The 15,528-nt window shown below is 44.3% G+C and overlaps 1 protein-coding gene across 5 annotated transcripts in view; it reads left to right on the top strand.

Annotated features, from left to right (window-relative positions):
• The window catches only part of POFUT3 (protein O-fucosyltransferase 3), a 150,579-nt gene that overhangs the window by 9,705 nt on the left and 125,346 nt on the right, over nucleotides 1-15,528 (top strand). For all 5 annotated transcript variants that reach the window (XM_086379638.1, XM_086379642.1, XM_086379639.1 and 2 more), the window contains exons 2-3: nucleotides 5,905-6,258; nucleotides 13,498-13,792. In XM_086379638.1, the coding sequence (XP_086235764.1) occupies nucleotides 6,178-6,258; nucleotides 13,498-13,792 (376 nt within the window). In that variant the 5' untranslated portion in view covers nucleotides 5,905-6,177. The remainder of the gene's footprint in view (nucleotides 1-5,904; nucleotides 6,259-13,497; nucleotides 13,793-15,528) is intronic.

Here is a 15,528-nt window from a genome sequence, read left to right as displayed (position 1 = left end):
CCCCTGACGCTCAGGGCCACTCGTGGACGTGTTAGTGACGTCACTCTACAACTGGGGCATTGTTTCTCCTGCCCGGCCCACGTGGTCTCTAGAGGAGGACCTGGATCCTGTCTCTCTGCCTTGAATAAGCAGCCCCGGGTATTTGCACAATGAAGTGGCAGAGAAACCAGTCTAGCCTCAGTGTTAGAACTTTCTCCCTCTCCTGCCTGAAGAGAAGGCTGCATCTTTTAAGTCAGTCCCTTTTTTGAAATTGCTGTGGTGACTCTTCTTTTGCTGCCTTCCTGCTAGATGGCAGTGTGTAACAGTGAATTTAAATACACAGTCTCAACCGTTACTGTTCTTATGGCTCATCTTTTACTCTTCAGTTTAAAAAAAAGTAGTTTTCAAGTTTTATCTTACCACAAACAACATATTTGAAAAAAATTTCAAACCAGAAATAAAGTTAGGAAATAAAGAAAATGAACATATTGTTTTGACAAACAATGATGTTATTCATATAAGTGTAAGCATTGCTCAGTTTGCAGGCATTTCCAACCCATATTTAAATACTTTCTAAATTTGGAATGTAAAAAGTTGATTTCAGGTGCTCTGTGATGACCTAGTTGGGTAAGAGGGGTTGGGGGTGGGAGAAAGGTCCCAGAGGGAGGGGATATATGTACACATGTAGCTGATTGACTTCATTTTGCAGCAGAAACTAACACAACATTGTAAAGCAATTATATTTTTTAGAAAAGAATTGTTTTCAGTATTAAATCCAGTACCTATTTCACATACTGCTTAGCATTCTATTAATACAATAAACATTTGTAGTAGAGTTCTTGACTATGAATTTTTTTAAATTAAAAACAATTAAGTTCATCTTTATTGACAGTATTTTTCAGATATTTATTTACTTGAAAATAAGATCTCAGTTTTTAAAAGTAATGCTGAATTAGTCAAAAGGAGAATGAAGATCAAGTAACCCTAAATTGTCATATGAAATATTTCTTGTTTTATATTTCCAGAAATCTTTAGTTTGTGATGACTCAACTTGTCCTGATTACTGTCTCTTTACTTGATTGGCTTTTCTTCTATGGAATGTTCCTGGGCACTGTTCATGAGATCAGAGAACTTAATTTTGGGATGAAGATCCCCAGAAGATCATTTGTTCCAGCTCTTTGTTTTTGGGCACATGAAGTATTAGCCAGATTTTATCATGTTATTTGATTGTTTCCTCACTCATGATTACAGGAATGATCAAAGCAGCTGAGGGATTTTAGTTCCTATCTTTGCCAGAAAGGAAAATTGTTACAGAATAACCAGTAAGACCTTCCTGGAGAAAGAACAGTTATAAAGAACACCTTCCAAGGAAAAAGCAGCTCAGCTCTTAGTGTCATACAGAATCTTCCCAATAGTGGACTCCCAGCTTCCATTTAAAAAACCTATTGTTTTTGAATGCTTCTGTTTGGGTCTTCATGTCAGTCTTTCTGTTTAGTTCTTTAGTGGGTTTGTTTTTATCTAGAAACTAGACCCACTAAGTGAGATTGTATTAATACTGTATACCTTGGGTGCTTCAGTTTGTGTCTGGAATTTAAGAATTTAAGAATGGCATCACTTTCAGGAGTAGAAGAATGAAGGTGCTCATGCTGCCACTTCCATCCTCCCATTAATCTTTTTTATTAATACAGTCTTTTTTTTTAATTAAAAAAAAGGTATTTATTTATTTATTCGGTTGCTCTGGCTCTTAGTTGCAGCATGTGGGATCATGGGAGTTCTCTAGTTGCCACATGCAAGTTCTAGTTCCCCAGCTAGGAATTGAACCTGGCACCCCTGCATTGAGAGTATGGAGCCTTAGCCAGTGGACCACCAGGGAAGCCCCTAATCACCAGTCTTGATTCCAGCAGCTGCCAGTATCCCTTTCTCTCTCGTGAGTCTCTGTTTGTCTCTCCTGCAATGTGTGCTTGGTCCAAGAGGATGACCCTCCCAGACAGAAATCTGTAAGGCAGAGCACCACTCAAAAAAAAAAAAAGAAAAAAAAAGCTCAACAAAGTATGCAGTCCATTAAAAAAGAGTGAGGAACACATTAATACAAATAAGCGTTAATAAAGAAAATGAGACGAAAAGGGAAACTGTGGAACCACCACACCATGCTCATCAGGTGCCCAAGGGACAGTCTTTCTGCAAATTAACAACACTGGTCAACTTTTTAATGTTCAACGGTTATTTTATATTCATCCAATAAAGCAGCTTTAAAGAGTTGCCTAACCTCCCCCAGCATTCTGTCCACTGATGTAGTAGAAATAAGCACAATGAATGGCCATAAATCATCTGACCTGGCACTAGGGTGGAGTAAGGCTTCTCAAAGCAGATAGCCTTGAATGCCCAGAATGGCTCTGAAAGAGGTATGGGTCTTGCAGGTAGGGACCAGAGCACAGAACAAGAAACTATATTCCACGAACAGTTAGAACAAAGGGCTTGTCAGGTAGAAGGTGGAGAAGTAGGGCGGAGTTCAGAGACTCTTGTTTTCTAAGCTAATGAATTTGGTCTTTATCTTGAACACTTGGCATTGAAATCCGTTGATGGATTTTAATCAGAGGAGAGATACCCAGTCTACATTCCAACAACATCCCTGAGCTGAGTGGGGGATGCTAGCAGGTCAGAAATCCTAGTTATCAGACTTTTGATTTTTTTTTTTCTTTGCCACACCAAAAAGCATGTGGCAGCCTAGTTCCCCAACCAGGGATCGAACCTGACCTAGAAACACAGTCTTAACACTGGACTGCTGGGGAAGTTCTTATCAGGCTTTTGGAGTCACCAAGTAGGAATAGATATGGAGTGTTGGTGAAGTCAAGTAGAGTCAAAGGCAGTTAGTTCAAAATTGCCTGGAGATTTGTCCAGAGGCCCTTAGACTTTCCTAACTGCCTGCCATGTCATCTGTCTTTCCTAGGACAGCAGCCCCTACTTAAGGGATGCTCCGAGGATCTTATATATTATGAAATGAAAACATCTTGGAATGTTTTCGTTTGAGAAACGACACTTTGGTGTGAATAACATGTCTGGTAATTAGACATATTCCTTCAAAAGACTCTCCCTGGCATAACCTCAAACTCAGTTAAGAGTCAATTATTAACCCAATGACTTCCCTGGTGGCTCAGACGGTAAAGCATTTGCCTACAATGTGGGAGACCTGGGTTTGATCCCTGGGTCAGGAAGATCCCCTGGAGAAGGAAATGGCAACCCGCTCCAGTGTTCTTGCCTGGAAAATCCCATGGACAGAGGAGCCTGGTGGGCTACTGTCCATGGGGTCGCAAAGAGTCGGACACGACTGAGCGACTTCACTTTACTATTAACCCAAATGACTCACCAGTTACTAGAGGAGAGAGGATCTAAGACTTCCCAGAGCTCCCTGGTGGGTGTCACCCAGGGTTGGCTACTTATTTTCCACTCAGGACCACAGGGCAGAAATCACCTGAGTCCCATGGCTGAGACCCTTGACCCACACCGGGGACCAGCCCTGCATGGCTGGGGCCGTGTGGGAAGCTGGCATCCTCAGGCTGCTAATTCACTAAGATGTCCAGTCTCCCTCCTGTCCATTTTAATTCAACATAAAACAGAGAACCTGGAAATGATTTTGGGCTGAAAGTGTTGCTGCTTTTAACGGGACAGCCCTTGCAGGACTATGCAGTGGTGACTCTCAGCTCCAGACCCCTCTCCAGGTGGCAGATGGCCGGCCCCAGGCCGTGTGCACGGCCCAACGATGCGTCTCAGAGCTCAGCGCTTGGGTCAGGCGGGTCGGTTAGTGAGTCCACTTCAGCTGTTATCGACCTGGTTGAGCAAACACACACTGCTCCAGCCTGAGAAGGGGTGTTCTGGGGGTGCTCTCTTAGAAGTGAGGGTCTGAGATTCACCCTGAGGGCGATGAGGAAACAGAAGAGAGCTTTCTTCTTGGGGTCCCTTTGTCTTAGAGCTTGTCGGCCTTCAGGGTGCTCTCTGCAGGTCCATCTGTCCCCCCCGTCAGGGAACCGCTGATTTGATGACAAACTCCCGGGTAACTCGTGCCGTATGTGTATTAGATTGATGTGCCCCAAGGCCTGGTTGGCTGCTGCCTGCTCTAAATCATCAGACCAGCTACCCTAGCTGATTCTGTTCTTTAGTGCTGGGTGTTTACCCACAGCTCAGTCCTCGAGACCGTACTGTATACATCTCATTTGGGAACTATGACCTCTATTGAGATTCTTTGGATGAAAGAGATTTTTGTAACCTTAAATTCTTCTGGCATGATTTGTGAAAAAGTGAAAGTGTTAGTCGCTCATTTGTCTCTGAATCTTTTGTGCCCCAGTGGACTGTAGCCCTGTATCCCATGACTCCTCTGACCCATGGAATTCTCTAGGTAAGAATACTGGAGTGGGTTGCCATTTCCTTCTCCAGAGGATCTTCCCAACCCAGCGATGGAACCTGTGTCTCCTGCGTTGCATGTGGATGGTTTACCTGCTACACCACCAGGGAAGCCCAGAATGAGAATCAGAAGAGCAAACGTTTCTTGGATATTTCTTTTGTGTCAGGCTCTGAAATAAGTGTTTTACCAATTTTACCTCATAGAATTCTCACAGTAACTCTCTAATTGGGCACCTCTATGACCTGTATTTTGGGAATTGAATCGTGGAATCACGGACAGTCTGAGGAGTTGAGATTTGAATCCTGGCAGGCTGACAAAAGCCCGTTTTCTTAGACCCTGTGGATTGTAAGACTTCCGCGGATGAAAAAAAAAAGAGCTTTTGGCTGTCTCTGAGACCAAGAGTCATTTTGTTGCTGAGGGGAAGAAACAGCCTGGACTTAAAAGTTGATCAAGGTAGATGCGTGAGAGGGTTTTAAAACCAAGATTTTAAAGCAGAATTCTGCATCACTTGTGTATTTCTCATTGGATCTTCAGTTCCATATCTGAGAGGTGTACAGTCAGATCTTAGGACCGGGCCCTTGGAGCACACCCTTCCTCTGAAATGTGGATCCTTGCTCTCCTCTGAACTCCACAGTGTGGTTTGCTCAGCATGTTTGACTTTAGGGAACCCCAGGGATAAGAGGCATTCTGTGGGACTATTTAGTTCATTTGAAAAGCTTTTGGAAAAGACCATCCATTTCAGATAGATGGACACCTTATTCCAAGACATCCAGAGAACCATACTGCCCACACAATCCACTGCTTTAGTGCACTTGCTGTAAAAGACTAAGTAAATATGGGGCTGGTGCACTGGGACGACCCAGAGGGAGGGTAGGGGAGGGAGGAGGGAGGAGGGTTCAGGATGGGGAACGCGGGTATACCTGTGGCGGATTCATTTCGATATTTGGCAAAACTAATACAATATTGTAAAGTTTAAAAATAAAATAAAATTAAAAAAATAAAATAAAATTAAAAAAAGACTAAGCAAATAAAGCAGTAATCTAAATTCCTTATGCTGTGGCCGAAGTGGTTTTCCCTGGCGGGAACTGAGGTCAGTCAATCATTTGCCATTTCTGAGCAAAGCCTGAAACTTTTGTTCTTTCCCTAATTTTTACAGGACTGAGTGGACAGTCACGGCTATTTCTGCTCCACTTCTCTGTTCTTTTGAAACTTAGATGAAAGGAAATGATCACATGTCAGTGACTTTTGGAATTCCAGTCTGATGGCAAAGAAAATTAAGTGGAAGCATCATTTTAGTCTCGGGACCTGATTGTCGATCTCTCACTCTCCTCTAATGGACTGTATGACCTCGAGCAAGTCTCTTCACCTCTCTGGTCTTGGTGTCCTTAGCTATGAGTGAGGTGTTAGGTCTAAATGATCCCAAAGATTCCTTTTAGTTTTAAAGCTTTTTGTTTCTACACTGCAGCCCTGCAAGACTGCATTAATAAAATCTCCTGTGCTAAGGCCAAACTATTGTTCATTTGTTACAGATATTTTTTGGATGTCTTCTGGTTTAAAGAATCCCCAGCTGCTCTGATGATAGCTTAAGAAGACTGCATGCTGTTCCCTTTCAATGCCAAGCCGGGCGCCCTCAGAACCTCACTTCTCAGTCCTTCATGGAGCCCGGGTCCCAGCAGGAATGGCAGCGGAGGAAATTGGCACGCAGATGGTTCCTCCACGTGAAGTTGTCTTGGTCTGCGGGCCGACTCGAGAACACCTGGTAACCAGGCTCGCCCTCTGTCAGTCACCCAGGGCAGGGCAGCATGGTGCGGATTCAGAGGGGGAAGCTTCTGGCATTTTGCCTGTGCGTCATGGCTACCGTCTTTCTGCTCATCACACTCCAGGTACCAAGAGCTTGGGTCGTGTAGTGTTGATTCCTGGGCCTCTTCCCCTACCCCCACCCCCATCCCATGCTCGCCAAGGACTTTACTTTTTGCTTCATCTCTCAGGGTCAGGATGTTCTCTCTAAGGCAAGAAAAATACTTTCTTTTTATAACATATGGAATTGAGATTTAGTGAGTGGATGTGGTAGGTAGAAACAAGATCAGTGAGTCGGGAAATCAGTTTGTGACGCGCAGGATCCTAGTTTTAAGATTTTTTGGATGTGGATCATTTTTAAAGTCTTTATTGAATTTGTTGCAATATTGTTTCCTGGTTCGAACCAGGGATCGAACCCACAACCTCTGCATAGGAGGGTAAAATCTTAGCTACTGGACCACCGGGGAAGTCCAGAGTCCTGGTTCTAGTAGGGCCCTGTCGGTCTTGTTGGCTGAAGACAGCTCTGAACAAAGAAGCCCTCAATGTATCCATGGGGACTGCCTAACAGCCCAAATTGTGCTACTGATGGCGAAATGCAGTTAAGATCCAGATGAAGGTTTAGCTTGGATGACTTCCTCCCAAGTCTTGACCCCTTCTGAAAGATGCCATTCTTAAAGAAGCAGTGACTATTCCAAGGACACCCTAGTTTGTTCTGCAGAACACAAATGTCAGCATTAATAAATTTGTTGGTAGTAGGGTGAATAAACTGAAGCATTTCTTCAGTCCTCCCATTTATCTCATATGGTTGGTTCTTCTGAACTTCATTTGCTGATTTCAAAGAAAAATAAAAATTTCACAGTGAAGGTAACATATAAATATGAGTTCAGATTTTTTAGCCCCCACTTGTGTCCCTCCTGTCCGTTTCAAAATCCAAAAGGACTTTTAAAGATAACTTGTGGATGTGAGTAGTTCACATACAGGCCTGATGGAGACAAAGCGTCCTCTGGGCGTTTTATTCTGGAGGATTGCCCTTCTCCTTGCTTAGGACTGAATGAACGAATGCTTACACCAACACTTTGGCAAGTAGTCTGCACTGTTTCCACCACCTTCCGCTGCCAGGTTGAGATTCTGATCAGAGCAGACCCCTGTCTCTATGTCTCTCTTGGAGGTAAGGATCTAGGACCTGCTTGAGCTGGAAAGGCTGCAGTTTTCTGCTTCATTCTGTGGGAAATTATGAGAAAGCTTTGATCTTACTAGACATTTGACCTCTTTTCCAGGCTTGAGGAATGCCTGTGTACAAGTGAAGAATTTTGCTTTTGATGTCAGAATAAATTACCATGCTTTTGGTAGGCATGTCCTCTGTAAGTTTCCAGAATGGAAGAGGTAGTAGTGTGTCTACTGGAGCTGAACCTTTGCCTGGATCTTGATTGCAGTTTGCCCTCGGTGGTCTGATTTGGGGTGTTACCCAGTCCTCATGGATACATTGAGTGCTTCATTGTTCAGCGTTGCTGTAATACTATTTTTATTTGAACACTATAAAATGAACAAATATAATGCCTGTATATTTAGTGTCGTAGTCTGTTCACAGGTTGGAAAAGAATTTCCAGACACAAGGCAGAATGAGAGGAGAACAGAGTTTATTAGAGCGGGGGACGCTGTTAGAACAGTGGGCAGGTTCAAGGGAGAGCCAACCCCTTTTGTGGTCTCCACAATACGGGAGACCTGGGTTCGATCCCTGGGGTGGGGAGATCCCCTGGAGGAGGGCATGGCAACCCACTTTGGTATTCTTCCCTAGAGAATCTCCATGGGCAGAGGGGCCTGGCAGGCTACAGTCCATGGGGTTGCAAAGAGTCGGACATGACTGAGCGACTAAGCATAGCACAGCACAGCCAATTTTTGTAGCCTCAAGACAGATAAAATTCCTGCTGGAAGGGTAACATGAGATGATTGGTTAGGATGCTAGAAGGTAGGTATTTTTACCTAATATAAGGTCAGGGGGTTCCTGGCAATGGTTGCAATGGTGCTTAATCAGTTCCAGAGATGACCTTGGTGCAGGGGTCCACATCTGTGCCCTTGGTACAAGGCCGTACACCTGTGACCTTGGTAGAGAGCTCCACATTTAGGACCATTCCTGTTTTTACTGGCTTTTAGACTAGGCAAGGTGAAATAATTTGCCATGTAGGTAGGGAAAAGGAAGGCTAAATTAAAAAAAAAAAAAATCATGTCATGAATCCTGTATTAGTTTGCTAGGGCTGCCATATATAAAGTACCAAAGACTGGGTTGGGTGGCTTACACAATAGGAATCTATTTTCTCACAGTTGTGGAGGCTAGAAGTCCAAGGTCAAAGTGTCAGTAAGCAGGGTCGTCTCTCTGAGGCTCCTTCTTGGCCTTGTGGATGGCTGTCTTCTCCCTGGGTCTTCACACTGTCCTCTTCCTATACTTCTCTGCATCCCCGTCTCCTCTTTTTCTACAGACACCAGTCATATTGGATTAGGGCCCACTCTGATGACCTCTTTTTAACTTAATTGCCTCTTTAAAGACCCTGTCTCCTAGTTCAGTCACATTCTGAGGTGGGAGGGGTTAGGGCTTTAACATATGAATTTGGCCAGGGGGGCGGGGGAGGGGGCACAGTCTAACCCAGGACAAATCTTATAACATGATTAATAATCTAAACTTGAAACAAGCTAAACTTTCATTGACTTACAGTTAAACTAAAGCATTGTGATTCTGTGGAGGAAGTCATTCATCTGAGACACTGTTTTTGATTCACATTTAACTATATTTTGTATATAGTATCTGTAGATTCTTTGGGTGTATGGTATCTTTACTTTTTTTTTTGAATTTTATCTACCTTTCAGTTGCACATATAACTGATGAAATCATTTTACAGCAAACCTAAGACATATTATTTCACTTGGACTTTCTTTAATGTGATTCTCTTACACAGGGGCCCCCAGTGTCCAAGATCTAATGCCTGATGATCTGGGGTGGAGCTGATGAAATAATAATAGATATAAAGTGCACGACAAGTGTTATGTGCTTGAATCATCTCGAAACCATCCTCCCCCCAGTTTCCTTCCCCAAGTACGTGGAAAAATTGTCTTCCACGAAATCGTTCCCAGGTGCCAGAAAGGCTGGGGAACCACCGCTCTCACAGATGGGAACTTTAAATTTAGTATAACCATATGACTGTTGTCATACATACTCAGCAAAATTAATATTACTCAGGACCATCTATGTCTCAGGCCATATTAAAGTTTCCCCAGTTATCTCAAAAAAACTTTTAACGGGTTGATTTGAATCTGGAGTAAACAAATCCACATTTTGAATTTATCTCAAGTTTTGTGGATTTTTTTCTATAAAAGTTTCTTCTGCCCCACATTTTATTCCATGTCATGGGTTTGTGGAAGAAACTAGGTCATTTGAATTTCCCAGATTTTGGATTTGGTTGATTTTCTCCTCATGGTTTTGTTTAATATGTTCCTCTGTGCCCCGTATTTCTTACCACCTGGTACTGATGTCTGAGGCTAGACATTTTTTAAAAAGCTGTTTTGGTAGGACGGTCTCTCCTTAAAGCAATCCCTGTTATTTGGATATGACCTTATGTCTCGCACAGTAGATGCTGATGAGAAATGTGGAGTAAAATTTGTCTTCAAAGTTATACCCATGGCTTTCTCAACATGATTCTTTAAAGTCGCTGGTTGTACATTTGCGGGGAAAGGTTGGGTGAAAATATAGAGCATGTGTGGCTAAAGTCAACACCATTCCATCAAGCTCTGGGGAGTAGCCGTCTTATTGCCGTGCTGTGCTTAGTCACTCAGTCGTGTCCGACTCTTTGTGACCCCATGGACTGTAGCCCTCCAGGCTCCTCTGCCCATGGGATTCTCCAGGCAGGAACACTGGAGTGGGTTGTCATGCCTTCCTCCAGGGGATCGTCCCACCCCAGGGATCGAACCCAGGGCTCCCGCACTGCAGGCAGATTCATAAAAGTGCCAGGGATACTGTTGGCAAGGGTTTTTAGTTTTCAGTGACAGTTTTACTGTTCCAACGATGACTTTAGTGTCACAAATGATTCATGCTTTTTTCAAGGCTAATAGAATTCTTTCCTCCTTTTGGAATACTGTGTGGCTTTTTGCCAAGTGGCTCTTAATAGTTTTTTGGCCTTGGATCCCTCAGAGAATCCAGTGAACATTATAGACCCTCCCCTGGGAGTTACAGACCCTCTGTCACATCAGTGGGCAGGGGCCCTTTTCTGACACCAAAGGTAGCAAATGCGTAAAGAAGACTCCTCCCTTGGCTGCTGAGAGTGGGGCCTGAGGGCCAACAGATAGTCTCCTCTGTTGACTGGTGGAGCAGTTAATACATGAAAATATATCTTCTTTTAACTGCTTTATTCTTTGCACAGTCTGACTATTAATGTTTTGTTATGTATGATGCAGACCATCCTCTACTTTTATACTGCTCTAACATATTTTGTAATTGTTAGAAATATATTCTTTTTTTTTGTAATGCATTATATTCGTTTGTATTACATTTGTTTGCCATCTGAGTATCAAACCTTAAAGTTTGATGAAATGGCAGCAGTTTTGCTTCTGATTTTCCTCTGCCTACCCGGCCCTCCAGATTACTTTGATTGGTGGCCTTGCTCTCCAGAACCCAGACTCTCTGTCTCTTTTTTAAATTTACTTACTTGGCTTTGAATGTGAATGTATGTCCTCAGCAGTGTCTGACTCTTCGCAACCCCATGGACTGTAGCCCCCTGGGCTCCTCTGTCCATGGGATTTCCCAGGCGAGAATCCTGGAGTGGATTGCTATCTCCTTCTCCAGGGGATCTTCCTGACCCAGGAACCAAACCTGTATCTCCTATGTCTCCTGCTTTGGCAGGTGGATTCTTCACCCCTGAGCCACCAGGGAAGCTGCACCAGGTCTTGTTAATAGTTGTGGCACGTGAGATCTTCGATCTTTGTTTTGGCAAGCGGGATCTGTAGTTGTGGCCTGTGGGATCTTGTTCCCTGACCAGGGATGGAACCTGGGGCCCTTGCCTTGGGAGCATGGAGTCTTAGCCACTGGACCACCAGGGAAGTCCCCAGCCTGTCTTGAAATACATAAAAAACATGGTTTTAAGTGAGAAGGAGCCCAGTACTATGCCATCTCCCTGCCATGGTGGATATTATTGGACTTCCAAGGTGGCACTAGTGGTAAAGAATCTGCCTGCCAATGCAGGAGATATAAGTGACCTGGGTTCCATCTGTGGGTCAGGAAGATTCTCTGGAGCAGGAAATGATGACCCACTCCAGTATTCTTGCCTGGAAAATTCCATGGACAGAGTTTTAAGTGAGAAGGAGCCCAGTACTTAGGCCATCTCCATGCCATGGTGAATATTATTACAAACATAAGACCCACGTTATGATACCTTTGAAAAGTGAAAATGAAAGTCGTTCAGTTACGTCCAACTCTTTGGGACCCCATGGACTATAAAGTGCATGGAATTCTCCAGGCCAGAATTCTGGAGTGGGTAGCCCTTCCCTTCTCCAGGGGATCTTCCCAACCCAGGAATTGAACCAGGGTCTCCTGCATTGCAGGCAGATTCTTTACCAGCTGAGCCACAAGGGAAGACCTATGACACCTTTACTTGTACTAAAAGGAAATCAATAGGATTTTTATAATTCACTTTCCCCAGAATGTAATCTCCAGCATTAGCCAGATAATAGCCCTGACTCTTGCAGGTTTCATTAAGAGACACAACCACTTCTGGATTCTATATATGCCTACAAAATGGAGGAGAGATGTATCTGTTAAGTGTTTAGTAGAGAGACACGTCCTTGTTGGTAGATATTTTGGAGGCTATGTCTCTACCCTAACCCCCAGAAACTGTGATGTGTTATTTTACTTGTCTAAAAGAAAGAAAGTGAAAGTTGCTCAGTCGTGTCCGACTCTTTGCGACCCCATGGACTATACAGTCCATGAAATTCTCTAGGCTAGAATACTGGAGTGGGTAGCCTTTCCCTTTTCCAGGGGATCTTCCCAACCCAGGGATTGAACCCAGGTTTCCCACACTGCAGGCAGATTCTTTACCAGCTGAGCCACAAGGGCAGCCCAGGAATACTGGAGTGGGTAGCCTGTCCCTTCTCCAGGGGATCTTCCTGATCCAGGAATCGAACTGGGGTCTCCTGCACTTCAGGTGAATTCTTTACCAACTGAGCTATTAGGGAAGCCCACTTGTCAAAAGGGATCTTGTGTATAAGATTATAGCGATACATCTGGAGGTGAGGAGATAACCCTGAATTATGTGTGCAGGCCTGGAGGAACCACAGGAGTCCTTAACAGAGGAGGCTCTTTCCTGGCCGTGGTCAGAGAGTGATATGACAGAAGAAGGGTCAGAGAGATGCAGCATTTCTTTTTTTTTTCTTTTAACTAAAAAAAAAATGTATTATTTATTTTGGCCATGCTGTGAGGCATGTGGGGTCCTTCTTCCCCTACCAGAGAACAAACCCATACTCCCTGCATGGAAGCACAGAGTCCCAACCATTGTACTGCCAGGGAAGTCCCAAGAGGCAGCATTTCTGATTCTGAAGGTGGAGGAAGGGGGCCGCGAGCCAAGAACTGTGGGTGCCTCTGAAAGAAAACCAAGAAATGAATTCCCTGTCCAAGTTTACTGAAAGGATCGTAGCCCTTCCAACACCTTAATATTCTTTCTGTATTTTTTGAGTGGACTCCACACACTGAATGGAAGACTTTAGGGGGCAGGGAAGGAAGCTGCTAGGGCACAGAGACAAGGATAAGAAGTCCCTCCAAATGGGAGTGGAGTGCCCGCCACCCTGCCTTGCCCTGAGCATCTGCCTCCAGGGCCATGGCAAGAGTCCAGTCCATTAAGTACAGCGTGCAGTCCTAGCACTTGGAGTCTCCTGTCCTTGTCAGCGAAGTCGCCAACACCTTTTAGCCCAGCGAGACCATTTCAGACTTCTAGCCTCCAGAACCAGTTTACTATTGTGATAGTAAAGCTGTATCATTCTAAGTTGCTCAACTTGTAATAATCTGTTAGAGTAGCAATAGGAAGCTAATAAAACACTAAGGCAGGTTTGATCCCTGGGTTGGGAAGATCCCCTGAAGGAGGAAAGGGCAACCCACTCTGGTATAGCCTGGAGAATCCCATGGACAGAGGAGCCTCTTAGGCTATAGTCCATGGGGTCCCACAGAGTCAGACATGAGTGAAGTGACTTAGCACGCATGGACGCAAGAAGCTAAATCCTCACGATGCATAGGAAATATGCAGAAGGAAATTACAAACAGTCTGACATTAGTAATAGGTCGTCATCTTTTTTAGGTCGTGGTTGAGCTGGGAAAATTTGAAGGCAAGAAGTTTAAAAGTTCTCATTTAAAAGATGGACATGCACAAACGGAAGCAGAGCCTCTCCACCTCCATCCGTTCATTAATCGAGAAGGACTGGCCCTGAACAGGGAGAAGGCATTGGCAGCTGACGGCTTCCCCATCATGCTCTGGTGGTCCCCACTGACTGGGGAAACCGGAAGGCTCGGCCAGTGTGGGGCGGATGCTTGCTTCTTCACCATCAACCGGACCTACCTCCATCATCACAGGACCAAAGCCTTCCTCTTCTATGGTAGGTAGGGCTTCTGCCTTTCTCCGTGTTTGCTGACATCCCCCTTCGAAGCTGAGTTACTACTTTTCTCCCAAGGAGGACATGGGGGCTCCCCGTGAAAGCTCATTGCCTGCCTGAACCCCTACACTTGCCCCGGAGAAGGCCTGAGCACTGAGCCAATATGATAAATATGCAAGCTGCACCAGCAGAGGGGTGGTGGGCCGGGCCACCTGGCATTTATTATGGGGGAGAAGAACTGTTTCTTCTCACCTTTTCACAGTTGGGTACCACGCTCACTGGATTTGGTATTTAGGAACTGGGTATTGGTTACACCGCTGATACCAATTCAGAATATCATCTGTGATAATGGCCGGGAGATTTTGATTACTGTAGCAGATGTGTCATTGGACACACGCTCAGCACAGTATTTTTTATTTTACTAGTCAGAAATAAAAAGTGTTCCACATCAGCTTTCGAGAGCAAGTTGGTATTCATCCCTCCCCCAGGCTGATTATATGTCATGCTGGGATTGAAGGGCTGCCAGACCCAGCCAGGTGGAGCTGGCGAGATGCCAGCAGCTGTTAGAAATATGGAACTCTTGGACGCTGAGTGATAGTGGGTGTGGGGAAATACAGATTAGCAAGCTTGATGGAAGATAGGCAAGATTAGTCACTTACATTAGGAAGTCAGTGCAAGGACAGCTGCTTTAGAGTGGTGTGAATGTGTGTATGTGTGTGTGTGTGTGTAAATGTGTGTGTGTGTGTGTGGTGGTGCTGGCTTTGGAGTGGCAGGACTGAGACTAGGGTGTAGGGCTGAGTCATCTTCAGTGTTCTGCCTGACAACAACTTAAATAAAGCGGAAAGTGGCCTCAGGAGGAATCAGGTGGTGTGTGGGCCCTACAGTTGGTCAGGGCTCCAGAGCAAGGGGGGCTTCCATGGTGGCTCAGCGGTAAAGAACCCGCCTGCCAATGAAGGAGATGCAGGAGATGCTGGTTTGATCCCTGGGTTGGGAAGATTCCCTGGAGGAGGAAAGGGCAACTCACTCCAGTATTCTTGCCTGGGAAATCCCATGGACAGAGGAGCCTGGTGGGTTACAGCCTGTGTGGTCACCAAAGAGCTGGACACAGCTTAGTGACTAAACAACAAATAATCCTCTAATGGTGTTCTGAGATAAAGCAGCATTAAATGTATGAGTTTAATTTCCCCAATTTTAACAGAAGCCCCTAGACATATTGCAGTTAGACACAAAAATATATAGGTAATGTATATAGAAAACCTACTACATAGCTCAAAAAATAAAATATTACAAGTAAAATTGAAAGCTTCCCTTCCCTGACCCCATCACATTCCCTTCCCTCTTACCCCAGAGGGGATCATAATTCTGAAATTCATGTGTGTGTGTGTGTGTGTGTGTATGCTTAAACAACATAAAGTATTATTTTGTGTGTTTTAAAAATTACCTACATAGCATGATAAGTTAACTTTCTATAACTTACTTTTTCTCCTCCATGGTTTTTGAAGACTTATTAACGTGTCCTTATAGCTCTAGTTCACCCATTTTACTGTTGCATAGGATTCCATTGTATTTATCACACTTCATTTAACCATTTTCCTGTTGTTAGACATTTAAGTTGTTTTGAAAGAAAACTTGCTTATGGAAATAGAGACACAGAAGTAGAGAACAAATTTATGGATACCAAGGGGGAAAAGAGGGTGGGATAAACTGGGAGACTGGGATTGACATATATATACTATCAA

This window comes from Bos grunniens, chromosome 27, assembly GCF_055505025.1.
Source record: "Bos grunniens cultivar Pamir isolate PY7600 chromosome 27, Bosgru_T2T1.0, whole genome shotgun sequence".
NCBI lineage: Eukaryota > Metazoa > Chordata > Mammalia > Artiodactyla > Bovidae > Bos > Bos grunniens.
This window is presented reverse-complemented; position numbering and strand designations above follow the sequence as displayed.